At 36.5% G+C, this 25,177-nt stretch overlaps 6 protein-coding genes, 1 long non-coding RNA gene and 2 pseudogenes across 18 annotated transcripts; 2 read left to right on the forward strand and 7 right to left on the reverse strand.

Annotated features, from left to right (window-relative positions):
- Nucleotides 1-13: 13 nt before the first annotated feature.
- LOC147939713 (chaperonin-like RbcX protein 2, chloroplastic) lies at nucleotides 14-3,784 on the reverse strand. Of its 6 annotated transcripts, XM_087463134.1 has the most exons (8): nucleotides 3,039-3,784; nucleotides 2,860-2,951; nucleotides 2,666-2,723; nucleotides 2,186-2,251; nucleotides 1,757-2,081; nucleotides 1,599-1,643; nucleotides 857-908; nucleotides 14-592 (listed from the first exon to the last, which is right to left on the reverse strand). In XM_087463134.1, the coding sequence occupies exons 1-5, from the start codon at nucleotides 3,321-3,323 to the stop codon at nucleotides 1,935-1,937; spliced, it is 648 nt and encodes a 215-aa protein (XP_087319260.1). In that variant the 5' UTR covers nucleotides 3,324-3,784; the 3' UTR covers nucleotides 14-592; nucleotides 857-908; nucleotides 1,599-1,643; nucleotides 1,757-1,934. The 6 variants fall into 6 exon arrangements, with proteins under 6 accessions (XP_087319260.1, XP_087319262.1, XP_087319259.1 ...); XM_087463136.1 differs by lacking the exon at nucleotides 1,599-1,643; XM_087463133.1 differs by lacking the exon at nucleotides 857-908.
- A 407-nt stretch (nucleotides 3,785-4,191) lies between these two features.
- LOC147939714 (uncharacterized protein At5g01610-like) lies at nucleotides 4,192-5,595 on the reverse strand. 2 transcript variants are annotated; one of them, XM_087463158.1, is made up of 2 exons: nucleotides 5,051-5,595; nucleotides 4,192-4,459 (listed from the first exon to the last, which is right to left on the reverse strand). In XM_087463158.1, exons 1-2 carry the CDS (start codon nucleotides 5,584-5,586, stop codon nucleotides 4,438-4,440), a joined length of 558 nt encoding a protein of 185 aa, XP_087319284.1. In that variant the 5' UTR covers nucleotides 5,587-5,595; the 3' UTR covers nucleotides 4,192-4,437. The 2 variants fall into 2 exon arrangements, with proteins under 2 accessions (XP_087319284.1, XP_087319283.1); XM_087463157.1 differs by having other exon boundaries at nucleotides 5,083-5,586.
- Nucleotides 5,596-5,623: 28 nt separating this feature from the next.
- Nucleotides 5,624-9,394, reverse strand: LOC147939715 (chaperonin-like RbcX protein 2, chloroplastic). 6 transcript variants are annotated; one of them, XM_087463146.1, is made up of 8 exons: nucleotides 8,649-9,394; nucleotides 8,470-8,561; nucleotides 8,276-8,333; nucleotides 7,796-7,861; nucleotides 7,367-7,691; nucleotides 7,209-7,253; nucleotides 6,467-6,518; nucleotides 5,624-6,202 (listed from the first exon to the last, which is right to left on the reverse strand). In XM_087463146.1, the coding sequence occupies exons 1-5, from the start codon at nucleotides 8,931-8,933 to the stop codon at nucleotides 7,545-7,547; spliced, it is 648 nt and encodes a 215-aa protein (XP_087319272.1). In that variant the 5' UTR covers nucleotides 8,934-9,394; the 3' UTR covers nucleotides 5,624-6,202; nucleotides 6,467-6,518; nucleotides 7,209-7,253; nucleotides 7,367-7,544. The 6 variants fall into 6 exon arrangements, with proteins under 6 accessions (XP_087319272.1, XP_087319275.1, XP_087319271.1 ...); XM_087463149.1 differs by lacking the exon at nucleotides 7,209-7,253; XM_087463145.1 differs by lacking the exon at nucleotides 6,467-6,518.
- Nucleotides 9,395-9,825: 431 nt separating this feature from the next.
- Nucleotides 9,826-11,537, reverse strand: LOC104709237 (uncharacterized protein At5g01610). The gene is made up of 3 exons (XM_087463151.1): nucleotides 11,343-11,537; nucleotides 10,693-11,206; nucleotides 9,826-10,069 (listed from the first exon to the last, which is right to left on the reverse strand). The coding sequence occupies exons 1-3, from the start codon at nucleotides 11,372-11,374 to the stop codon at nucleotides 10,016-10,018; spliced, it is 600 nt and encodes a 199-aa protein (XP_087319277.1). The 5' UTR covers nucleotides 11,375-11,537; the 3' UTR covers nucleotides 9,826-10,015.
- Nucleotides 11,538-11,674: 137 nt separating this feature from the next.
- On the reverse strand, nucleotides 11,675-12,955 carry LOC104706322 (uncharacterized). The gene has a single exon (XM_010422504.2). The coding sequence runs from the start codon at nucleotides 12,807-12,809 to the stop codon at nucleotides 11,901-11,903; it is 909 nt and encodes a 302-aa protein (XP_010420806.1). The 5' UTR covers nucleotides 12,810-12,955; the 3' UTR covers nucleotides 11,675-11,900.
- Nucleotides 12,956-13,966: 1,011 nt separating this feature from the next.
- Nucleotides 13,967-14,691, forward strand: LOC104706323 (uncharacterized). The gene has a single exon (XM_010422505.3). It carries the CDS (start codon nucleotides 14,090-14,092, stop codon nucleotides 14,459-14,461), a length of 372 nt encoding a protein of 123 aa, XP_010420807.1. The 5' UTR covers nucleotides 13,967-14,089; the 3' UTR covers nucleotides 14,462-14,691.
- Nucleotides 14,692-14,813: 122 nt separating this feature from the next.
- On the reverse strand, nucleotides 14,814-15,800 carry LOC147939716 (uncharacterized). The gene is made up of 2 exons (XR_015564733.1): nucleotides 15,161-15,800; nucleotides 14,814-15,077 (listed from the first exon to the last, which is right to left on the reverse strand). It is a non-coding gene; the product is annotated as an uncharacterized LOC147939716 (long non-coding RNA).
- A 2,006-nt stretch (nucleotides 15,801-17,806) lies between these two features.
- On the forward strand, nucleotides 17,807-19,601 carry LOC104709238 (laccase-4 pseudogene; annotated as a pseudogene).
- Nucleotides 19,602-22,404: 2,803 nt separating this feature from the next.
- On the reverse strand, nucleotides 22,405-24,445 carry LOC109125889 (peroxidase 58-like; annotated as a pseudogene).
- Between the last annotated feature and the right edge of the window lie 732 nt (nucleotides 24,446-25,177).

Below are 25,177 nucleotides of genomic sequence, written 5' to 3' on the forward strand. Positions count from 1 at the left end.
TCAGAAGAAGAAGAAGTTGAACGGTCAGTAACCTCCTTAAGACATATACCAGCTGAGTCGAGATAGGCAAATTCATAGAACAGGAAGGTCAATTCACCGATGGAAAATGCAATTACAAAGCTAATATAACTGTGCAACTGGATTCCATCCTTCCAATACGGAGCAACTTTTGGAAACCAAACTAGGCCAAGGATCGCATAAGCCAATAGCATGAAGGCGTACAACTTCATCAAAGGAGCCTTCTCTCCCTGTAAATAGCCACCTCTGTTCTTCCAAACTGTTCTTCCTTTAATTGTGGTGCCATCCAGTTCGGGATCACATGTTATGAAGTAAACAATGTACCATCCAGTCTTCTTAATGATCACAGCTTCCGGAGACATCTTTACTTCTCATAACTTCTCCAAGATTGCAGGAACCAGCATCTGCAAGTTTTGGCGTACAGCACATGTCCTCAGTTTTGAAAAAAGAACCACCAACTCTATCTTGCTGCTTCCCTTCACACACTATCGCTTCAACCAATCCCGCAGTAGCCTGAGTAGAATTCTGCTTGCTAGCAGATTCCTTGCTTCTTACAAAAGTGATATTATCAAACCTACAAAAATAAAACCGGAATTAAGGACCATAAAGATACACAAAAAGCCTTCATCTACAAATGAACAAGTAAATCCCTAAGAAGCAGTAATACAAAATCTTCATAAAAACCTTGAAATTTCCTTGGAAACGCTGTACCAAACTCATACAGTATCAAAGAAGCAGTAATACAAATCTATAAGCTCATATACACCAAAAGTGCAAAATCCAATACTGAAGAAACCAAATTCCTTAACCAACTACAACTCGAAAAGTATTCACATACACAGAGATCTTGCCCTGAGTGGCAGATGGAGGAAAAGTTTGTAGATTTGATTCTGCAAAAACAATGCATCTCTCAATCACAACTTAACATGAACATAACCAATGTCAAACCAAAACTTAAAAGATCAAACTACATTAGCAATAACAAGTCTTCCTCTTTCTCCATAAACAAGATTCTCGTATCTTCTCAAACAAAATAAAGTTATCATCCTAGACACAAACATAACCTACAGCTAACAATAGAGAATGTAATCCAAAACAAGAGCACAAGAGCTTCTAAAATTCAAATTGGTCTTTTAGAACATCATTTATAAAATCAATCTCCTCAAACAAATTGTTTCCATCCTGAAGACAAGCACAACCTGGATAAGAGCTACAGAGCTTCTAAAAGCATCCATGAATCAATCTTCTCAATCAAATTTGTTTCATCCTATATTACATAAGCATAACCTAGAACTAACAGAATCTGAAATAAGAGGTCAAGAGCTTCTTCTAAATTCTGAAAATTTTGAATTTTGGAACATCAATTCACGAATCAATCTCCTCAAACGAAACAATTCCATCCTCAACACAAGCAAAACCCAGAAAAATTTGAGAAACAAAATCTTAAACCAGAGCTTGAGAGCAGAGCTACGGTGAAAAGGAGTGGCTCCCAGGGCTATGTGATAGCACCCAAAATACGACGGCCTGATCAAGAGAGCTTAGAAGCGAATCAGAAACTAGAAGTTCTCAAGTGTTGTTACCTTAGTGCCACGTTGACAGACAATGATGGCGCCAGGTTTAGCAAACTAGAGTATCAATTGAAGCAAGATGTATATGAATCGCAATGAGAGACGACCCAGGAAACAAAAAGCAAGTAAATTTAGGGTTAAGTGCGGAGAAGGAAGTGAAAAAGATGTACCTTTTTGCAGTAGAATCGATCGATGATGAACAAATTTAGGGTTAAGTGCGGAACGGCTTCGTGAAATCGTCGAAGATGTGTATCGCGTTTGCCGTCGCCGTCGAGAGAAAAGAAAGAAGGAAGAAATTTTGTTTCTCGAAATTTTTTTCTTTTAACCCTAGAGAAATTCTACACCCAATCAGAATAGAACACGTGGCGAAGTCGATGGACGAAAAACGTCCCAAAATAAGAAGCGTTTCTTCGATATTGTCTCCATCAAGCGTTCACGCATCAACGCCAAGTTCTCATCCGATATATCTTGGTATATCTTCCCATGGTCGCATTTCTACACGGCAACAAACTATACAACATTAAAATTTTGGTCTTTGCTGGTTCCCATGGTATGAAATAAACAGAACTGGAGCGAGATTTAGCAGGCGATTTTTTTACCTTGATCCACTTGCCATACAAGTGGAGACGCGTAATCATCACTCTTTCTGCAAGCTCCTGATTCTCCTACAATTAGTTGAGACAAAAAGAAAAAATTCAATGTCTGTGCTTATGCTCTCAAATAAGACACAAACGTACTCCTCCTTCTCCCCAAGTTATAATCTTTCATATCAAGCTCTATATATACAAGGAAGAATCAACCATTCTTAATATCACAACACAATGTGAATATGATAAAAACAAACCTATGGAACTGCTGTTCTTGTTACAATTCACCAAAACCAAAGACAAGTCTTATAAACTTCAGCCCTCACTAACTGCTAACTAACAAACTCACCACAGCTACAATCTGCTAGTTATATACTAGATACCTATAGGTAAAGTTTGAGCAGATGAACTTCTTCAACTAGACCCAATGCATCTTAGCTTATCAGACAAACAATCCTGGTTCTCGTGAGATATAAACTAAACTTTTTATACCTTGCCGAGGGCACGGAGAAAACGTTTGCCATCGGTTGGTCTGTTCGATATGATATGACTGTCATATAACAAAGAAGAAACATAATTAGGACCACGAGGCAAATATGATCGGAGTAAAGTGTTTCTCTTAAATCCAACCCTACACAGAACCTCATCAAATGGGAGACTTTATACAAACCATAAAATGGACTTACTTATAGAACCAAGTGTATTGGGGAGGATTCATCTCGTAGAGCTGATGAAGAACCGTCCTCACAGCTTTGTATGTGAAATAATTAACAATTTGCTGCAAAAATTGAAAGCGAGCCATAAATAAGCTTATTGCCAAAGGTCAAATCTTTCTCTACAGGGTTTATGCAAAAAAAGTTCTAACCTTTTGAACATCACCGAAGGTATCTTCGTAATTCCCAGCAATGTCCTCATTCACAATCAAGAGCTTTTTGCTCCTTCGATTCGCAATTCTCGATACCCGTTTCGGAGAAAGCCTAAAAACAATGCGTGCGCCAGTAAAAGAGCTTCCTAATTCCAGAGTTCTTGTACTGCCAAGGATCTTCTTCCTCGGAGAGTTCCTGATGTTGTTACCCGCATCTAGACATAAACATGGACTGCTCGACGAGTCCATCACCGATGAGCCAACGACAAACCAAGCACCCACCATTACTCTGAACAGCAAGATCAAGACTTTTTTCACACCAGAATCAACAAACAGTTTTTGGTAAGATTCCTTTGGATCGGTTTGTAAGAATCAGTGGGAAAGGAATATGGAAGATAAATATATATAAAAAAAAAAATCCTGCTTTGTAATAACAAAACAGAGAACACGAATTGGGTCTGTAAGATGGAAATTGCCCGTTGAATCTTAGCCAGTCAAAATCAGAGAGTTGTGATATTTATTTATTAAATTTTTAATTTGCTAGCAGCAAGCAAAGGCAAAGACAAACTAGAAAAGCAAACCGGGTTGGCTTTCGGGTTTACGTGGACGCCTCTGTAGAATAAGGTGTATATTTTCTTGTCGTCTTGTAACCTGTAACTTGGAAAAACACATGGGAGAATTGCAGATTCACGAGAAAGTCTTCAGATTTACGAGTTCGAGCATTGGTCTAAAATGATTATGAATCTAACGCACAATCAAAGTCCGGTACTTTTTGGTTACCAATGGAGAAAAGAAGTTTCTGTAAGACTTTTGACCATCTTGTTGGCATGCATACGGAACTTTACCACTAGCCCAACCACCTTGTTGGCATGCATACTGAACTTTACCACTAGCCCAACCACCAAGACTTGTGCTTGATACTTTTCCTTCATCACAGACACTACAATCCTCGTGGACACCAAGGATGATTAATCGATGGTTTCATACTGGAACGTGTTCTTAGTATAGTCTGTACAGAATCAAAGATTTCAATCAAATCACTGTCTAGTGATTCTATTTGAGATAATATATTGGCTCAACTCAAAGAATGCATCTTCCATTTACTAGTAGTGGGGAGCTAGAACGGGCACAGTTTCACCATGGTGGTGAGGAATGGACTCGGAGACATTTAGTCATGTATAGATAACAACATTTTCGTGGAACCCAGTTTTAACAAGACTTACATAGTGGATAATATTAAACACTTCATACCAAGTCTTATAAAGAAGACTTGTCTAGTTATTGTATGTATATGTACAAACTTGACTTGAGACTCAATTCCATTTGCGTGTTGTCCCAGACTCGGTGGTTGCAAAGACAAAGAGTGTTTACTCGGTGATTAACATTTCCCCTTCATCCATCATTCCTTGAAGCTTCCCTCTCTGAGAAAAAAAACAAAAACTACTGTTATTATAGGTATCACCAAATTCCTACAATCCAGCCTGAAATCACTTATGGGAGTTGGCTGGATTAAAAGGATCTAAGGAAATAACCATTCCAGAAACCAGACAGCATCTCACATTTATAAACAAACAGCAACTCAAATTTATCAGCTACCTGTAAAGCTATCAACATTCAATACAAACTAACAAGAGAACAAAAGTAACAACTCAAAACGATCTACAACCCCGAAAACAGCAATGTGAAAGCATGGTTTAATGTTCCTTCTCTCAAATCTTAACTAGATCATTTTCAAACCCCATATCAAGTTTAGCCCTTTTGTGTTTGTATTCCAGGAAAGCTACCATGTTGTTCCTCAATAAATGTGTAAACTACATTAACCCATAGATCCACGCCCCTAAAGATATGAAGAAACAGGCTACAAATCCAAATATTGAACCCAGGAACTCAAAGATTCCAGAATATATTAGTATCTCAGACAGAACCCTTTTCCTAAAAATCTTCTAGAACCCTAAAACCCAGAAATTTTTTTCAATTATATATCATCCAAATCCAAATGAACGAAACCTAACTCCAACCGTACGCAAAAATCGTAATCTTTAACCTCGAGAAAACTCTTCCAGGAATCACCACAAGAGGAGGCAGAGACACCATTATCGTGACACGAGCGCACAGTCTTAAACTGGTCAATATCAAGCTTCTTGTTGATAAACCCAACTTTGAAGTAGATGGAATCAGAAGGCGGGAGATCAACCTTGATCTCATCAACATCGAGCCAAATAAAGAACCTCCTCACCTCAATACCCTTGAGCTCAGTGATCGAGCCGTAACCGATACGCCCAGATATGGTCTTATCGTAGCGAACGAGGTAGTCAAATTCGATTTCGCAGGAATCTGGCAAGTGGACAACGAATCGGCCATCGTCGGAGAGGGTGAAGTTGGTGACGTTGTCTGGTAAGAGACCGCTTGGGAGACCGTACTTTGGGAGGAGCTCGTAAACGGTGGAAATTGAATCCGGGTCGGGTTCGTTGAGGGAATGGGTTATTGGAGTAAAGAGGGTGAGAGAGAAGAAGAAGAAGATTGAGATGAAGATACGGTAAAGGGCCATACTTTGTTGGAGGATAGAGAGAGATCAGAAGAAGAAGAAGTTGAACGGTCAGTAACCTCCTTAAGACATATACCAGCTGAGTCGAGATAGGCAAATTCATAGAACAGGAAGGTCAATTCACCGATGGAAAATGCAATTACAAAGCTAATATAACTGTGCAACTGGATTCCATCCTTCCAATACGGAGCAACTTTTGGAAACCAAACTAGGCCAAGGATCGCATAAGCCAATAGCATGAAGGCGTACAACTTCATCAAAGGAGCCTTCTCTCCCTGTAAATAGCCACCTCTGTTCTTCCAAACTGTTCTTCCTTTAATTGTGGTGCCATCCAGTTCGGGATCACATGTTATGAAGTAAACAATGTACCATCCAGTCTTCTTAATGATCACAGCTTCCGGAGACATCTTTACTTCTCATAACTTCTCCAAGATTGCAGGAACCAGCATCTGCAAGTTTTGGCGTACAGCACATGTCCTCAGTTTTGAAAAAAGAACCACCAACTCTATCTTGCTGCTTCCCTTCACACACTATCGCTTCAACCAATCCCGCAGTAGCCTGAGTAGAATTCTGCTTGCTAGCAGATTCCTTGCTTCTTACAAAAGTGATATTATCAAACCTACAAAAATAAAACCGGAATTAAGGACCATAAAGATACACAAAAAGCCTTCATCTACAAATGAACAAGTAAATCCCTAAGAAGCAGTAATACAAAATCTTCATAAAAACCTTGAAATTTCCTTGGAAACGCTGTACCAAACTCATACAGTATCAAAGAAGCAGTAATACAAATCTATAAGCTCATATACACCAAAAGTGCAAAATCCAATACTGAAGAAACCAAATTCCTTAACCAACTACAACTCGAAAAGTATTCACATACACAGAGATCTTGCCCTGAGTGGCAGATGGAGGAAAAGTTTGTAGATTTGATTCTGCAAAAACAATGCATCTCTCAATCACAACTTAACATGAACATAACCAATGTCAAACCAAAACTTAAAAGATCAAACTACATTAGCAATAACAAGTCTTCCTCTTTCTCCATAAACAAGATTCTCGTATCTTCTCAAACAAAATAAAGTTATCATCCTAGACACAAACATAACCTACAGCTAACAATAGAGAATGTAATCCAAAACAAGAGCACAAGAGCTTCTAAAATTCAAATTGGTCTTTTAGAACATCATTTATAAAATCAATCTCCTCAAACAAATTGTTTCCATCCTGAAGACAAGCACAACCTGGATAAGAGCTACAGAGCTTCTAAAAGCATCCATGAATCAATCTTCTCAATCAAATTTGTTTCATCCTATATTACATAAGCATAACCTAGAACTAACAGAATCTGAAATAAGAGGTCAAGAGCTTCTTCTAAATTCTGAAAATTTTGAATTTTGGAACATCAATTCACGAATCAATCTCCTCAAACGAAACAATTCCATCCTCAACACAAGCAAAACCCAGAAAAATTTGAGAAACAAAATCTTAAACCAGAGCTTGAGAGCAGAGCTACGGTGAAAAGGAGTGGCTCCCAGGGCTATGTGATAGCACCCAAAATACGACGGCCTGATCAAGAGAGCTTAGAAGCGAATCAGAAACTAGAAGTTCTCAAGTGTTGTTACCTTAGTGCCACGTTGACAGACAATGATGGCGCCAGGTTTAGCAAACTAGAGTATCAATTGAAGCAAGATGTATATGAATCGCAATGAGAGACGACCCAGGAAACAAAAAGCAAGTAAATTTAGGGTTAAGTGCGGAGAAGGAAGTGAAAAAGATGTACCTTTTTGCAGTAGAATCGATCGATGATGAACAAATTTAGGGTTAAGTGCGGAACGGCTTCGTGAAATCGTCGAAGATGTGTATCGCGTTTGCCGTCGCCGTCGAGAGAAAAGAAAGAAGGAAGAAATTTTGTTTCTCGAAATTTTTTTCTTTTAACCCTAGAGAAATTCTACACCCAATCAGAATAGAACACGTGGCGAAGTCGATGGACGAAAAACGTCCCAAAATAAGAAGCGTTTCTTCGATATTGTCTCCATCAAGCGTTCACGCATCAACGCCAAGTTCTCATCCGATATATCTTGGTATATCTTCCCATGGTCGCATTTCTACACGGCAACAAACTATACAACATTAAAATTTTGGTCTTTGCTGGTTCCCATGGTATGAAATAAACAGAACTGGAGCGAGATTTAGCAGGCGATTTTTTTACCTTGATCCACTTGCCATACAAGTGGAGACGCGTAATCATCACTCTTTCTGCAAGCTCCTGATTCTCCTACAATTAGTTGAGACAAAAAGAAAAAATTCAATGTCTGTGCTTATGCTCTCAAATAAGACACAAACGTACTCCTCCTTCTCCCCAAGTTATAATCTTTCATATCAAGCTCTATATATACAAGGAAGAATCAACCATTCTTAATATCACAACACAATGTGAATATGATAAAAACAAACCTATGGAACTGCTGTTCTTGTTACAATTCACCAAAACCAAAGACAAGTCTTATAAACTTCAGCCCTCACTAACTGCTAACTAACAAACTCACCACAGCTACAATCTGCTAGTTATATACTAGATACCTATAGGTAAAGTTTGAGCAGATGAACTTCTTCAACTAGACCCAATGCATCTTAGCTTATCAGACAAACAATCCTGGTTCTCGTGAGATATAAACTAAACTTTTTATACCTTGCCGAGGGCACGGAGAAAACGTTTGCCATCGGTTGGTCTGTTCGATATGATATGACTGTCATATAACAAAGAAGAAACATAATTAGGACCACGAGGCAAATATGATCGGAGTAAAGTGTTTCTCTTAAATCCAACCCTACACAGAACCTCATCAAATGGGAGACTTTATACAAACCATAAAATGGACTTACTTATAGAACCAAGTGTATTGGGGAGGATTCATCTCGTAGAGCTGATGAAGAACCGTCCTCACAGCTTTGTATGTGAAATAATTAACAATTTGCTGCAAAAATTGAAAGCGAGCCATAAATAAGCTTATTGCCAAAGGTCAAATCTTTCTCTACAGGGTTTATGCAAAAAAAGTTCTAACCTTTTGAACATCACCGAAGGTATCTTCGTAATTCCCAGCAATGTCCTCATTCACAATCAAGAGCTTTTTGCTCCTTCGATTCGCAATTCTCGATACCCGTTTCGGAGAAAGCCTAAAAACAATGCGTGCGCCAGTAAAAGAGCTTCCTAATTCCAGAGTTCTTGTACTGCCAAGGATCTTCTTCCTCGGAGAGTTCCTGATGTTGTTACCCGCATCTAGACATAAACATGGACTGCTCGACGAGTCCATCACCGATGAGCCAACGACAAACCAAGCACCCACCATTACTCTGAACAGCAAGATCAAGACTTTTTTCACACCAGAATCAACAAACAGTTTTTGGTAAGATTCCTTTGGATCGGTTTGTAAGAATCAGTGGGAAAGGAATATGGAAGATAAATATATATAAAAAAAAAAATCCTGCTTTGTAATAACAAAACAGAGAACACGAATTGGGTCTGTAAGATGGAAATTGCCCGTTGAATCTTAGCCAGTCAAAATCAGAGAGTTGTGATATTTATTTATTAAATTTTTAATTTGCTAGCAGCAAGCAAAGGCAAAGACAAACTAGAAAAGCAAACCGGGTTGGCTTTCGGGTTTACGTGGACGCCTCTGTAGAATAAGGTGTATATTTTCTTGTCGTCTTGTAACCTGTAACTTGGAAAAACACATGGGAGAATTGCAGATTCACGAGAAAGTCTTCAGATTTACGAGTTCGAGCATTGGTCTAAAATGATTATGAATCTAACGCACAATCAAAGTCCGGTACTTTTTGGTTACCAATGGAGAAAAGAAGTTTCTGTAAGACTTTTGACCATCTTGTTGGCATGCATACGGAACTTTACCACTAGCCCAACCACCTTGTTGGCATGCATACTGAACTTTACCACTAGCCCAACCACCAAGACTTGTGCTTGATACTTTTCCTTCATCACAGACACTACAATCCTCGTGGACACCAAGGATGATTAATCGATGGTTTCATACTGGAACGTGTTCTTAGTATAGTCTGTACAGAATCAAAGATTTCAATCAAATCACTGTCTAGTGATTCTATTTGAGATAATATATTGGCTCAACTCAAAGAATGCATCTTCCATTTACTAGTAGTGGGGAGCTAGAACGGGCACAGTTTCACCATGGTGGTGAGGAATGGACTCGGAGACATTTAGTCATGTATAGATAACAACATTTTCGTGGAACCCAGTTTTAACAAGACTTACATAGTGGATAATATTAAACACTTCATACCAAGTCTTATAAAGAAGACTTGTCTAGTTATTGTATGTATATGTACAAACTTGACTTGAGACTCAATTCCATTTGCGTGTTGTCCCAGACTCGGTGGTTGCAAAGACAAAGAGTGTTTACTCGGTGATTAACATTTCCCCTTCATCCATCATTCCTTGAAGCTTCCCTCTCTGAGAAAAAAAACAAAAACTACTGTTATTATAGGTATCACCAAATTCCTACAATCCAGCCTGAAATCACTTATGGGAGTTGGCTGGATTAAAAGGATCTAAGGAAATAACCATTCCAGAAACCAGACAGCATCTCACATTTATAAACAAACAGCAACTCAAATTTATCAGCTACCTGTAAAGCTATCAACATTCAATACAAACTAACAAGAGAACAAAAGTAACAACTCAAAACGATCTACAACCCCGAAAACAGCAATGTGAAAGCATGGTTTAATGTTCCTTCTCTCAAATCTTAACTAGATCATTTTCAAACCCCATATCAAGTTTAGCCCTTTTGTGTTTGTATTCCAGGAAAGCTACCATGTTGTTCCTCAATAAATGTGTAAACTACATTAACCCATAGATCCACGCCCCTAAAGATATGAAGAAACAGGCTACAAATCCAAATATTGAACCCAGGAACTCAAAGATTCCAGAATATATTAGTATCTCAGACAGAACCCTTTTCCTAAAAATCTTCTAGAACCCTAAAACCCAGAAATTTTTTTCAATTATATATCATCCAAATCCAAATGAACGAAACCTAACTCCAACCGTACGCAAAAATCGTAATCTTTAACCTCGAGAAAACTCTTCCAGGAATCACCACAAGAGGAGGCAGAGACACCATTATCGTGACACGAGCGCACAGTCTTAAACTGGTCAATATCAAGCTTCTTGTTGATAAACCCAACTTTGAAGTAGATGGAATCAGAAGGCGGGAGATCAACCTTGATCTCATCAACATCGAGCCAAATAAAGAACCTCCTCACCTCAATACCCTTGAGCTCAGTGATCGAGCCGTAACCGATACGCCCAGATATGGTCTTATCGTAGCGAACGAGGTAGTCAAATTCGATTTCGCAGGAATCTGGCAAGTGGACAACGAATCGGCCATCGTCGGAGAGGGTGAAGTTGGTGACGTTGTCTGGTAAGAGACCGCTTGGGAGACCGTACTTTGGGAGGAGCTCGTAAACGGTGGAAATTGAATCCGGGTCGGGTTCGTTGAGGGAATGGGTTATTGGAGTAAAGAGGGTGAGAGAGAAGAAGAAGAAGATTGAGATGAAGATACGGTATATGTCTCGAAATTTTTTTCTTTTAACCCTAGAGAAATTCTACACCCAATCAGAATAGAACACGTGGCGAAGTCGATGGACGAAAAACGTCCCAAAATAAGAAGCGTTTCTTCGATATTGGGCCTTTTTGAATTAAATTAAAATCAGAAAAAAACGAAGGACGGCCCAAAATAACGCCGTTGCACATGCTCTTAATATGAAAATTTAATGGGTTATGTTAGAGACTGTGGAGGATTGTTTTAGGCGTAATTTTGAGATTAATTTGGCTCTTTTTTTCTATTTTTGTTAAGAGTAGAGAGGATTTTGTATACGTAATTTGATAAAGAATCATCGGAATATTCCACAAAATTCAACTTTACAAGTCACAGTCGCCTAATATCTACTTTTTTTCAGGTCACCAATATTATCTGAAAACGTTTTTTTTTTAATACCAAAAATTAATAATTTCACAAAGTTGTTTGTATGCAATTAAGAAAATAGTTAACGATTTTGGACAATTACATACTAGATTAGATTACGGCACATTCATAAATAACACAATCTACATACAGTATATGGATGGTCTCTTTTTTTACATCAATATGGATGGTCTCTTAGATAAATACAACTATGTCTCTATATATTTACAGTTACACACATGATCAAGCTCTCAGAATTGGAATAAGAAAACATCATGAGAAATTTGGTTGTTTTCTATCGGCGGCTATGATTTCTCAAGCTTGTGACTTAATTCCACTTTGTGACTCGGCATCATGAACTTCAACCATGGTCATCATGATCTCCGTGTCTTTGGATTCCTTTGTTCGAAGCGCATAATATTCAATTTTCTCACCGTAGATTCTTTGCAAAAATATATAGAACGACATTGCAAAGACGGTCACAGCCACAAGAAACCAGCTGAATTGGATGTTTACCAATGATATTGCCCTATGAAGAGCTTTGACGCTTGAGCATCTTATGGTATGTTTACCCTCTTCAATGTGAAGAAAGCAATCCTTGGGAACCAAACTTGGCGTCCAAAGCATGCAAGCCATTGTCATAAGCCATATTCCTTGGAAGGAAACACTAACTGACCGAACAAAACTCAACACGAAGCTGCTTGGTAAGGCGATTCCCAAGAGTGTTGTCACCAAAGCGACAAAAACTACCAGTTGGAGCAACAAATGGTAGTGTCCCTCAACGCCTGTGTGGTCTGACGAGTGGAAATGGAAGAGGAAGAGTTGTTGGGCGAAGGCCAGGGCCGCGATCAAGTTGAGGAGGGCCCTATGAGCCACTGGCCTTGTTTTATCAAATACAATGGCGAAGGCTGCATAGGTGATGAAGGTGAGAGAGATGCAAGAGTGTTCAAAGTTATGGAGATGGTTTGATGGGATGGTCCCATCATTGGGATCAAATGGTTGGTGATTCTTTTGTCCAAGGAAGAGTTCAACAGAAATGGAAAGTGAGGAGCCTATAATGATCGCGAGAGGCTCTACATATCTTGATTTGGATACGGGAAACCATAAAGGTGAAATGTATGATTTTGGGTGTAGAGAAAATAATTTGATGTGGCTAAAGAGGTGCCATAGACCAAGTGCAAAGAAGAAAAAGCCCGGTAGAATGTGACCCACCAATGTCCCCATGTTTGAAGCTTTTGGAGGTTGATATTATGGATAGTCCTACAAATATAACTTTGGAAAAGTAATGAATTGAAGATGACTATAAGAGTTGATGAGCAGAGAGATTATGCACCATTTCTTGACTTTGCTTCAAGAATGATGATGCTTTGTGTCTGGTCATGTATGTGTAAGGCAAGTGAGAAGACACGATTCGATTTTATATTTGTAATAAATCGATCTCAAGTAACTTGCAAGTATAGACTTACGACCTTACGTGTATGTTTACGTTATCATATGTTTATGGCCTTTCCAATATGTGCATATGCTATTTGGGCCTCTCATTTCTAGTAAACTATAGATTAGGTCTTTTGTGCAACCCAATTTAGAGAAATACAAACCGATATGTTTGCAAGAAATAAAGCCACATTTTTCTCTCAACAAAGATAACTTGCACTTTGGTATTTTTGGAGGGGGGGGGGGGGGGGGGGGGGGGGGGGGGAGGGGAGGGGAGGGAACGAGACGATATTCATTTACCTATGGTGGAGCTAGATATTTCTATTTTTGTTTGGTTGTAGATCTGACCCTTACTCCTCCTAGGCTCCCACCTTCCATTACTCGGAGTGAATCCACTTGTACACAAAATATCTTAATTTTAACTTAAGTAAGAATAGCTCTATTTTTAACACACACAACAAAAAAAAGGGGGTAAGAATAGCTAATTTATGCTTCTTCTTTTTTTTTTTTTGATAACTTAATTTATGCTTCTTCGAAGTTACGATCCAAGATTTGTTTAGAAAATACAGATAATTCTTCTCCAATAATTCAAGCGATCCAAATAGAACCATAGCTGAAGAGTAGCATCCAGATAAGAAGTTTTCGCCTGGAGCACACCTACCTTTTATTTTTAATTTTAATGTTTATAAATACGAATAATGTGACGTGAAAGTACCACTTTAGTTTAGCTTTATTTGGTTTTAAATTCAAAAGCAATAAGTAAGTTTTTTTTAAAAGGGCCCAAAGTGTTATTAATACAAAATTCCAAACACCCATAACATCATGTCCACGTGGTCTCGACCGACCACTTCAACACCCGAAAAGCCCTGAAATATTTTAATATCATTAAATAAAGTGAAAAATAACACCCGTTCAATGCATATTACTCTTTTCTTCTCTCCAAAGATATATAATCTACTTCTTTATATATGTACTCACACACACATACAAGAGTCATCTAGATCTTACTTACACAATCTAAAAACCTAGTTGTTCTTTATCATACAAACAGAGAAGACCAAGAACAAGGCATGGCGAGATCACCATACTACGGCTCATCCTACTTAGACTACCTCTCTCTCCCAAACCCACATCTCTGTTTCTTCTTCATCGTCGTCTTCTTCGTGTTTTCCCTCACATGGTACTTGAACTACGAGTCCGTCCTCGAAGACACCCTTGACCAGCTCAAGCTCATCCTCATGTTCACCCCTCTCTTCCTCCTCCTCCTCGTCCGCTTCTTCTCCGGCGGCCTTTCCTTTTACGTCCCCTGGCCTGAACAAGACTCTATTCACCGTGCCGGTTCTTCCCCTTGGGGCGTAGCAGCCGTGCTCGTGCTCATCTTGTTCATGGTCTCGTACCAGTCTGATTTCCAGGAGAGGTGGTTCCCTTTTGGGGCTAAGTAGATCGATCAAAGTTTATGACCACCAGCTTTAGTTATTTCCCTAACTAGATATGGATCAGCCATGTAAAATATCGAAGCACCTGAGTCTTAATTACGGTAATAAGAGATTGTATGTATTTTTCTTAAGATGACAGATTTCAGTCTGTCATGTGAACTTAAATATGTGTAGGGAATGAAACTTTTTCCGAATGTCTTATCAAGAGATTATATATGTAGATGAAGTTTGTCTCAGCGTATGTTCTTGAATCTTTTTGTTAAATTTATTTTGGGAAAATGAGATGGATACCGAGATTTTTGGAGGAAAAGCGGTAATTTCATACCCAGCTAAGAGGGTATGTTCAATTCCTACACAATGTTTAACTCTGTGTAAATCCATACATTAAGTTAAATAAAATTTAAATTCACAACCCAAATTCTTCAAACTGTGCTAATAGATACCTAAGTCCCTAAGTCGTAACGGTGTTAAGAAACTGTTAACGGTTTCTGACGTGGACGCCACGTATGAAACGACGTCGTTTTGAAAAACAAAAAAAAAACTTCTTTTGGTCAAAACGACGTCGTTTCTTTCCTTCTTCTTCTTCATTCTTTCGCTCGCTCCGAAAGCTCCTCCTCCATTGCTTCAATTCCGATTAAAACCCCAAAGAAACGTCAAATCCGAGAAAAAGATTAGTGACAATATGAATTTAGGGGCTTTATTTACCATTGTAAATCCAAGAGGAAGAGCCATCAGTGACGAAGATATCAAAACGAGAGTGATACCAAGAGCCTTTAACGAAGATCAGATCGGCGATGGAGATTTCAAGGCAGAGACATGTGTGTTTTGTTCTCTCCGCTTCTGAGTTCCAAATGGTAATGATCATAAATCTTTGAACAGGTAGCCAGCATTTCCATAAACGAAATAATAAGTAAAAGTATGTGAGCCAATATGAACCTGTTCAATACACAAAGACAAAAAAAAACCCAACATATATGAGTTCTTTCAACTACAATTATAATAAACTTTCTAAGAAGAATCAATTCTACATATTTATAAAATCAAATCTCATCACAGCCCTTCTTAGAAAAAACCTAATAATTTCTCATTCACGCATAAAATTGGATTTGCCAAATTGAAACAATAATTGGAGCTGGGTTAAATTCTCGAGAAGAAAATTCTCAGGAAATGAGAAACATGGATGGGGAGGCTCTAAGAGATTTCAATTTTTGAAGATAGAGAGAGAGAAGAGAAGGGGACTTTTTTTTTTCTGAGAGGTCGATAATAAGAATAAAAAAGGCAACAAAATAATACTCTAATGGAATGTTAAGTGTAAGCGCCGCTTAGATACGAATTCAACTTTCTGATAGAATAGAAGAAACCAGAGTCGAGAATTGAACAAACACGATTCGGGAAAGAGAAAAAAGAAGAAGGAAGAAAACGACGTCGTTTTGACCAAAAGAAGTTTTTTTTTTTTTTTTTCAAAACGACGTCGTTTCATACGTGGCGTCCACGTCATAAGCCGTTAATAGTTTCTTAACACCGTTACGACTTAGGTATGTATTAGCACAGTTTGAAGAGTTTGGATTGTGAATTTAAATTTTATTTAAGTTAATGTATGGATTTGCACAGAGTTAAACATTGTATAGAAATTTAACATACCCTATAGCTGGGTATGAAATTACCGATTTTCCGATTTTTGGATGCAACAGAAAAGTTTGATAAATAAATGGTTGGCTGAAAAAAAATTTCTTGTGTAATGTGAAATTGTGCTTATAGCGTATTGTGTGTGTATATTGACTTAAACAACGAATAGTAGTAGTGTTTTTTTTGTCTTCTTTGACAAGTAATATTTTCCCGGATTTCAATTTTTTTTTTTTTTGTGCTAAGAAATTGCAACAACTTTTGCCATTGCTTATTGCGTCCAAGATTGCACTCTACTGAATGTAGTAAAAAATACTAATTTCCTTATAGAGCTTTTGTTTGAATCTCTAGTTTAATTTGGCTCCCTGAAGTCATACGAATCTCCTAAAATATAGTACAGTTTTAGTCTTATTGATTCAGTTTTGTCCCAAAAAAAAATAAAAGTCTTATTGATTCAGCTAACGTACCTACTTTTCAAGAGTTGGAAACAGCAGAATAGTTGTATCGGAAACGTTGCATTTTTTTAGTTATACAGTGTAACTTTGATCCATCATTTACTGTAATAATACTAAGTGTTATCTTTAATTTCAAGCTTGTTTTATGAGAAAAAGACATCGACGTATTTTGATTACATTCCCACCACTCCTTTATAAAGTTAGGGGTAGATTCTAGAGTCTGATATTTTATACGCAGGACTGAAAGCGACATCGTCCCACTATAATTAGGCCAAATTTCCAAATCGTCCTAAATAAATAGAAATGGCTAAACTAATTATAATCAGAGAGATGAGGACCAAGAAAAATGTACAACTATCGAAGAGTCAACTATCTTAGAGCAAGATTAATGGGGTTCATATATTGGGGTACTTAGAGATTTGAATAGTAAATGAAAAGATAATGGTCAATTTATGTCTTTTAATATTAAATAAAATTTCGTTTTCTATGGCATTTAAGTTCTCAACCGAACACATATCACTGGCTTTGCGTATATGATCTTCTCCCAAGTCAGAATGTTAACTTAAAAGCAAATAAATAATTTAGAATATGCTAATATCGACTAAAAAAAAAGAATACACATGTACGTTTTTTTCTTTTTCTTTTTTGTTTAAAATACATACATGTGACAATAATAAGTTAGAAAGGAAAAATTTGAAACATTTTTCCCTATATATTCGTGTAGTATATATCGATCTTCACCAAATTTTAGATCATATATTCAGATGTCAAATTTAAAATCACATTTCATTTTTAACTTGAATTTAACTATTTGGGTAGTACATTAGCGGTAAAAACACATACGTCACTTTCTACCCAAAAAAAAACACATACGTCACAGAATATTGAGTCGAGATACGATCAAAGAAAATCTTTAGACGACGAAGACAACGATAACGCATGCTTAAAACAATATAGAAGTATAATATAGATATAGGAATTACCTACGGTCCAGCTAAACAGTATACTCACTCATCGAGGAAGGTAAAAAACATACCTTTTGAATAGGTCAAGCGACTCATGCCACGTAGATCTGATTTATTCTTTAGTACGTATATATATAGACAAACACTAACACCCGTCACTCCGTAGACTTCGTCTAATGAAACATAAGATGCATGGGAGTTGAATCATCATCGGTGGACTAAAATAGTGGATACATATCGTTTGTGTCATTTTTAATCCAACGGATGAGATTTATTCTATTATTTCATCTAACGGTTGAAACTTAATAATGGTCCCAACAGTTGCAAGCGTTATTCCTTCAAATAATCGTGTTTTTTTTGTCGTATCTTCATCTTTCAAAAATCGCACTTTTTAATTTTTGCATCTCTTTGTCGTACTCCCATCTTTTAAAAATCACATCTGTTAATTTTTGCACTTTTTTGTTTCATACTTTTATGTTTTACACCTTTATATTTTTACACCTCTTTGTTTATTATATATAAATTTTTATGGATTATAAAAACATGTTTCGAATTTATTGTTTTCAGAGTATTTTTAAAAGTAAAAAAAGAAATCAAATAATTGTTTTATTGGAGTGTTTTTAAATTTTAACCTGTATCAATCTCATATCAAGGTATTTTTATAAATTTGTTAGTGTCCATTCCGAAAAATTGGTTTTGTTCCCTCCTCGGTTTCGTTCTCATATATATATTAACGAAAAGTTTGGTTCTTCTTAGCTGCTCAGTTTGTTTTTATGTTGTCGGTTAACTAATTTACTCAAGATAGCACTTGCATTTAATTCCTTCAAGTTAAAGTAGACTATTAAAATGACGTGAGATCAATACCACTATCACTCGACGCTAGCGGTTCATTACATTGCATATTTGTTGATTTGGCATAACTAATTTATAACGCTCATCATAATTGTAGGTGAATGGTGGAAATCGGATATCGAAGATATTGCAACACATGATCAACGGACACCCAGGCCCCGTTAAAAAATGTCCATCCCAAGGTAATCTCTTTATTTCCAAGTTTACATAATTTCCAACAACATGATGTCAAAAAAAAAAAAAAAAAAAAAAAAAAAAAAAACTGATCATGAAAGCCTCTTTCTGTGTGCGAAGGTTACAAACTGTCAGTAGAGAATGGCAAAACATATTTGCTACGACTAATCATCAATACTGCACTTAATGAAGAGCTCTTTTTCAAAGTCGCCGGCCATCTTTTCACGGTGGTCGAATTCCACGCGGTCTACGCTAAACCGTTCAAGATCGACACCGTTCTTAATGCCCCCGGTCAAACCACCAACGTTCTCCTAACCGCCTCAAAATCGGCCGGCAAGTACCTGGTAACCGCTTCACCCTTCATGGACTCCCCAATCGCGGTGGACAACGTAACAGCCACCGCAACAGTTCACTACTCCGGAACACTCTCGTCCTCTCCAACAGTCCGCACACTCCCTCCACTGCAAAACGCTACTTCGATTGCCAAGAACTTTACAAACTCTCTTCGTACTCTCAACTCCAAGAAATACCCTGCCCTCGTCCCGACCACCATCGACCACCACCTCTTATTCACCGTTGGTCTTGGGATAAACGCATGCCCTACTTGCAAGGCCGGAAACGGAAGCCGTGTCATGGCCAGCATCAACAACGTAACCTTCGTCATGCCCAAAACTGCTCTGCTCTCGGCTCATTACTTCAAGAAAAGTGGAGCGTTCACGACGGATTTTCCCAAAAACCCACCGCATGTTTTCAACTACAGCGGAGGATCAGTCACCAACATGGCCACCAAAACCGGCACCAAGCTATACAAGCAATCGTACAACGCCACAGTTCAGCTTGTCCTCCAAGATACCGGTGTCATATCACCAGAGAACCATCCGTTGCATCTTCACGGTTTTAACATTTTCCAAGTTGGTCGTGGATTAGGTAACTTCAACTCCACGAAAGACCGGTTAAGAGGAACACAATAGGAGTTCCATCTGGTGGATGGGTCGCCATCAGATTCAGAGCGGATAATCAAGGTATGGACACTAAATTAACGTTAAAAAAATGAATCAAATATTATAGTTTAGTGATTAATTATCGCCATGTAAAGTTAGGTCGTATAGATCAATTTCTACTAGACACATCATCATCTCTTTGTCCTTTCCGGAATTAACATAATTAGCAGCTACACAAGCTATAGTAATTGGTTTATAATTGGTATGTGCTTAAAACAAAAATTATTAACAATGAAAAAATAATAAGTAGGTTTATAATTGTTCGTAAAAGTCACAACTATTTTAAACAAACACAACATATATAAATATATATATATATATATATATATATATAAAATAGCAAATCCACTTTTAGAGGTCAATTTAAATCTAACGGATGAAATTATTTCTATTTTGGGTCATCTAATAGTTTAGATTTGTTAATTATCTTAAAAGATGCAATGTTTTGATCCAACAATTGTGTTTCTTCGTCGTATCCCTAACTTTTAATGTTTGCATTTTTTATTTTTCGCACCTTTTTGGTTCACATCTTTTTGTTTCATACTTCTTTGTTTTCACGCCTCTTTGTTTTTATATATATACTAATGTTTTTAAACCCGTACTGGAAAGCAAACCGGACAATCTTTCGGGTCACCGAGTCAACCCGGTCCAACCATGAATCATTAATTTACTGAATTTTAATATATATATATATATATATGTTCATACTTTGGTTTTATGAATATCCAAACAAAAATTTTCATATCTATTAGTTATTAATTAGTATATATTTTTGAGCAATAGTTATAAAATTTTATTTCTTATCATTTTAAATCCAAACAAGAACACCAAGATATAATAGGAGAATATCAAAATACTATTTTAAAAAAAAAATTATTTCTATTTTCCATATAAATTAATATTATAAAAAAATTATGACTGAATAAAAAAAAGGAGGAAGCCACGTACACTCAAATTTTGTCCCACATCGGAAGAGAATAGAGGAAGCAGTACATGATTTCTTCTTTATATATGCTCGTCTAAGTTAAATATGATCCGGACCGCCGGTTAGCGGGTTTTAGCCGGGTTTTTCCGATTTTATCCGAGTTTTTTTGTATCCGTATTTTAAGTAATATCCAGACCGGGATAGTTTCCGGTTCGCAGTTAAACCGGTTCAATCGGCCGGTCCGGTCTGGGTTTCAAAACATTGATATATACAAATTTTTATGTTCTTTGAAAAGAGTTTTTGTTCTTTGAGTATTATTAATAATCTCACTCTTTGTTTATGATCTCAAAAGTTGCAAAGTTTTGATCCAACAATTGTGTTTATTCGTCGCATCCCCATCTTTCCATGTTGGCATCCGTTAGTTTTCACACTTTTTTGTTTTACACCTCTTTGTTTATACAAAGTTGCAATGTTTTGATCCAACAATTGTGTTTTTTCGTCGCGCCCCTAACTTTTAGTGTTTGCACTTATTAGTTTTCACACCTTTTTGTTTCACATCTCTTTGTTTTGTTTCACACTTTTTTGTTTTTATATATATACAGATTTTCATGTTCTTTGAAAAGAATTTTTGTTCTTTGAGTATTATTAATGATCTCACCCTTTGTTAATGATCTTAAAAGTTGCAAAGTTTCGATCCAACTTTCGTGTTTCTTCGCCGCACCCCATCTTTCCATGATAGCATCCGTTAGTTTTCACACCTTTTTGTTTTACACCTCTTTGTTTATATAAAGTTGCAATGTTTTGATCCAATAATTGTGTTTTTTCGTCGCACCTCTAGCTTTCAATGTTTGCACTTGTTAGTTTTGTACATTTTTGTTTCACACCTCTTTGTTTTCATACCTTTTTGTTTTTATAGATTTTTATGGACTTTGAAAAGAGTTTTTGTTATAATGATCCGTTAGTTTTCACACCTTTTTGTTTTACACCTCTTTGTTTATATAAAGTTGCAATGTTTTGATCCAATAATTGTGTTTCTTCGTCGCACCCCTAGCTTTCAATGTTTGCACTTGTTAGTTTTTGTACATTTTTGTTTCATACCTTTTTGTTTCACACCTTTTTGTTTTCACACCTTTTTGTTTATATATATACAGATTTTTTTGGACTTTGAAAAGAGTTTTTGTTATTTAAGTATTATTAATGATCTCATATTTGTTTATGATCACAAAAGTTTCAAAGTTTCGATCCAACAATTATATTTCTTCGTCGCATCCCCAGCTTTCCATGTTGGTACCGTTAGTTTTCACACCTTTTTGTTTTACACCTCTTTGTTTATATAAAGTTGCAATGTTTTGATCTAATAATTGTGTTTTTTCGTCGCACCCCTAGCTTTCAATATTTGCACTTGTTAGTTTTTGTACCTTTTTGTTTCACACCTTTTTGTTTTCACACCTTTTTGTTTATATATATATATACAGATTTTTATGGACTGTGAAAAGAGTTTTTGTTATTTGAGTATTATTAATGATCTCAAAAGTTGCAAAGTTTCTATCCAATAATTATATTTCTTCGTCGCACCCCCAGCTTTTCATGTTGACACCGTTAGTTTTAACACCTTTTTGTTTTACACCTCTTTGTTGATATAAAGTTGCAATGTGTTGATCCAACGAATGTTTTGTTCCGTTTACCACTTAAAATGTGAAATTAACAATGTTAATTATTTCAAGTTTTCACTTTCCCGTCCTGCAACCCACGGGCCGACATCCTAGTATATAATAATGAAAAAGTGTGGTTTTAGATATGTATTCGTATTTTCATGAAAGAAAACTATATTTTGTAAGATTTACAATTACTAGTAACAATAGCAAGCTAAACAGTGAAACAAAATAAGAAAAAAAAAAAAAAAAGCAGTTGTGGAGAATCACAAATACCACTTATGTCTCATGTATAACAACAAGCAACGTTTGATAATTTGAACATGCAAAAGTACTTATTTATTGACCCTTTTGCAGTCTCTACGAATCTCTCCCTCACTTCCTGTGAGAATCCTTATATTTCCCATCTTGATCATAGATCTCACAAAATTTCTATAAAACTCACTTTGGCTATCAGCAAAACGATTCACCAAAGAAACAGTAGGTGCTCCTGTCGAAGAAAACAAGATTTGATCTGATTCTATCACACCGCGGTTGTTTTTAAGGTTCTTGAAATAGTCGTTCTCAAATGAATCGGGGCTCGTAGGATCAAGATTCACCCTCGCGGTGAGATCTCCGCCTTGTGGACATTGTCGTTGCAAGGTTGGCAAGAACGTCGGTTCAATACTCGGATCTGACTGTCCGTTGTTACCACTAAAATTGTGCAAACGATAGTTTATCACTCGACACTGAACCCTCCCGAAGGTATGAGCACCTACATGTACAGTACATTATTACGATTCATATGTTATTCTTTATTTAAGATACATTGTTACAAAGTACTACTTAAGTATTTGATCTTTATACATTTCTGAAATGAAAAAAATTAATGACAATATGAAAAAGATATTAATCTCGTAAGACTCGGAAGTACATTACCAGATAAAGCGACGAGATCGGTAGTGTCAAGATTATGTACGGAGAATTTGGAAGTAAGAATCTGGAGAGAATCAGATCCCATTGGAAGTGCAGCCACAGCGTCCGCACGGATAGCCGTCCGGCCATCTCTCCTTCCTAGCAATACGTCCCGTGACGGCCCTCCCGCCTAAAATATGATATAAATATCAAAAAAGAAACATTATATATTTTGGTATATTAAAATATTTTATTATTATTATTATTTTTCTTAACAAACATCACATATAAATTTGGAGCATTATGTTATTACCAGTGCGACAGATATTTCAGCTGCGATAGCGAGGATATCGGCACAAGAGACAACACTAGGACAAACATTCTCGAGAGCGGTTTTGATATCATCAATCACTTCAAATCCGCCAAGAGAACCCGCGTTTTGGAAAGCCTCCTTTTCACCCTCTACTCCATCCGCAGGAGCAGCGTCCAGTGGAACTGAATCATCTCACCCCTGTATTCACATTCACACACTATGACTTCAATAATTTATGCATATTTGGTTTTCAAAGGAAACCTAATTCAACTAAAATAAACATATATAACTATGTTTTTTTGACAACGTATCTATATGTTTATACTTCTTATTTTATAACTAGAAAGAAGAACAAAAAAATGATTATTTTAATTTGGGTTTTAGAAAGACCGTTGGCTCCTGAATATGAAACCACGCTTAACTAATGACAGACAATCATTAGTAAAAAAAAAATCAAAATAAAAAAATCAAGAAACTTAAAATTTGACCTTAATAAAGACTCCATGCACTAATGCAAAACTCAAAACCTAATCTTCCTTCGATTTGAAGTCCATCCCCCTTTAAAACGAGTATGAACTATTAAAAACCATTAAACCTAAAAACAAAAATAAATGCGGCCTAATCAAATATGTAAAGTCACGTCTGAGTTAGCTTTCATTCATAAACCTTCACACATGTGCTACTTTAGATATTCAACATGAATCATATTAAATTCGGGCTTTACTGTAGGCTTCCAACTCAAAACCAATTGGAGTGGAAAACTTCTAACCCTTTATATATCAGTTAATCCTTTCACATCTTTCCGATGTGGGATATTTTACACTAACAAATCATGAGAACGAATGTGGATTAAACGATCGGTTTCATTGTTAAACCAAAAACAAAAGCATAACATAATGTAATGGATAGAAACAGATCTAGCTTACGTTCACGAAACAGTCGTGAAAGTGAAGACGCATGACTTTAGCAGTGAGTCTGACATCGCCATGGCGAGCTTGCTCGATCAAACCCCGAGCGATGACTGTGGCGTTAGGACAGGTCGTGGAGTAAAAACCAGAGCTAAGTTGAGCATTGCCCAAAACCCCAAACATCCAAATCGAGTGTAAAATAAATGGAATAATTTTATTTAGACCCATTATTTGTGGTCTCCCTTTGTTTGTTATAAAAGTGAGGAATCGAAAGAAGAAGCTTTAGAGGATATTGTGGATTGATGCTAAAATGAAAAACTTACGTAGTCTTTTATAGAGAGCTTGTACCTAATGTTTGAAGAAAAACTTACATCTTTTAAACAACATGTCAGGTGTCTAGACTTTTACTTTTCTTTTGTAGGACTCCGAAAGTCATAGGATAATGATTAGCATTCAATTAAGTAACTAAACATTTGTTGATTTTGTAAGGTAGTATACAAATAGAAAAACTATGAAATTTTATTTTAGTAGACGTAAAGCGAAAATAATAATTAAATGTGCATGTGCGTATGATTTTTTTCTTAATTAATCACGGATTGTTTCACTATATATTAATTTAATTACTATATAGGCTAACTGTAAATATATAAATTTTGTTTAGATGAATAAACAATGGATAAAAATGTCTACCAGTGATATACGTCATGGAAAAAAAAGAACTACATATGATTGAAAAAGGACAAAAAAAAACTTGTAACGCTATGTTGAAAAAAATAGCAAAGCCAGAACAGTTTGACTTAAAGAAATTAAAAATTTGGTATATCGTAATGATCGATGAGTAAAAATACATGTACAATTTAGACCTTTTTTTTGACGTCAATGCATTTTCACCTTATAATTTGTTACATATATTCATAACTATATATATTGGATCTCAATGAGTAAATGCATTATTTGTTT

This window comes from Camelina sativa, chromosome 8, assembly GCF_030686135.1.
Source record: "Camelina sativa cultivar CO46 ecotype springtype chromosome 8, ASM3068613v1".
NCBI classification, from domain to species: domain Eukaryota; kingdom Viridiplantae; phylum Streptophyta; class Magnoliopsida; order Brassicales; family Brassicaceae; genus Camelina; species Camelina sativa.

What these genes read in the sequence shown, in the direction of transcription:
- LOC104706323 (XM_010422505.3), top strand. Translation starts at nt 14,090, where the DNA reads ATGGCGAGATCACCATACTACGGCTCATCCTACTTAGACTACCTCTCT.
- LOC104709237 (XM_087463151.1), bottom strand. Translation starts at nt 11,374, where the DNA reads ATGTGCAACGGCGTTATTTTGGGCCGTCCTTC. An exon ending in GTTATTTTGGGCCGTCCTTC is followed by an intron (nt 11,207 to 11,342) that starts GTTTTTTTCTGA and finishes TAGGGTTAAAAG; the next exon opens with AAAAAAATTTCGAGACATAT. An exon ending in CCTGGAAGAGTTTTCTCGAG is followed by an intron (nt 10,070 to 10,692) that starts GTTAAAGATTAC and finishes TTTTTTTCTCAG; the next exon opens with AGAGGGAAGCTTCAAGGAAT.
- LOC147939713 (XM_087463135.1), bottom strand. Translation starts at nt 3,323, where the DNA reads ATGGTGGGTGCTTGGTTTGTCGTTGGCTCATCGGTGATGGACTCGTCG. An exon ending in CAATACACTTGGTTCTATAA is followed by an intron (nt 2,724 to 2,859) that starts GTAAGTCCATTT and finishes GTTATATGACAG; the next exon opens with TCATATCATATCGAACAGAC. An exon ending in TTCTCCGTGCCCTCGGCAAG is followed by an intron (nt 2,252 to 2,665) that starts GTATAAAAAGTT and finishes AACTAATTGTAG; the next exon opens with GAGAATCAGGAGCTTGCAGA.
- LOC147939714 (XM_087463158.1), bottom strand. Translation starts at nt 5,586, where the DNA reads ATGGCCCTTTACCGTATCTTCATCTCAATCTTCTTCTTCTTCTCTCTC. An exon ending in GATTTTTGCGTACGGTTGGA is followed by an intron (nt 4,460 to 5,050) that starts GTTAGGTTTCGT and finishes TTTTTTTCTCAG; the next exon opens with AGAGGGAAGCTTCAAGGAAT.
- LOC104706322 (XM_010422504.2), bottom strand. Translation starts at nt 12,809, where the DNA reads ATGGGGACATTGGTGGGTCACATTCTACCGGGCTTTTTCTTCTTTGCA.
- LOC147939715 (XM_087463147.1), bottom strand. Translation starts at nt 8,933, where the DNA reads ATGGTGGGTGCTTGGTTTGTCGTTGGCTCATCGGTGATGGACTCGTCG. An exon ending in CCTTCGGTGATGTTCAAAAG is followed by an intron (nt 8,562 to 8,648) that starts GTTAGAACTTTT and finishes CAATTTTTGCAG; the next exon opens with CAAATTGTTAATTATTTCAC. An exon ending in TGTATGGCAAGTGGATCAAG is followed by an intron (nt 7,692 to 7,795) that starts GTAAAAAAATCG and finishes GTTGCCGTGTAG; the next exon opens with AAATGCGACCATGGGAAGAT.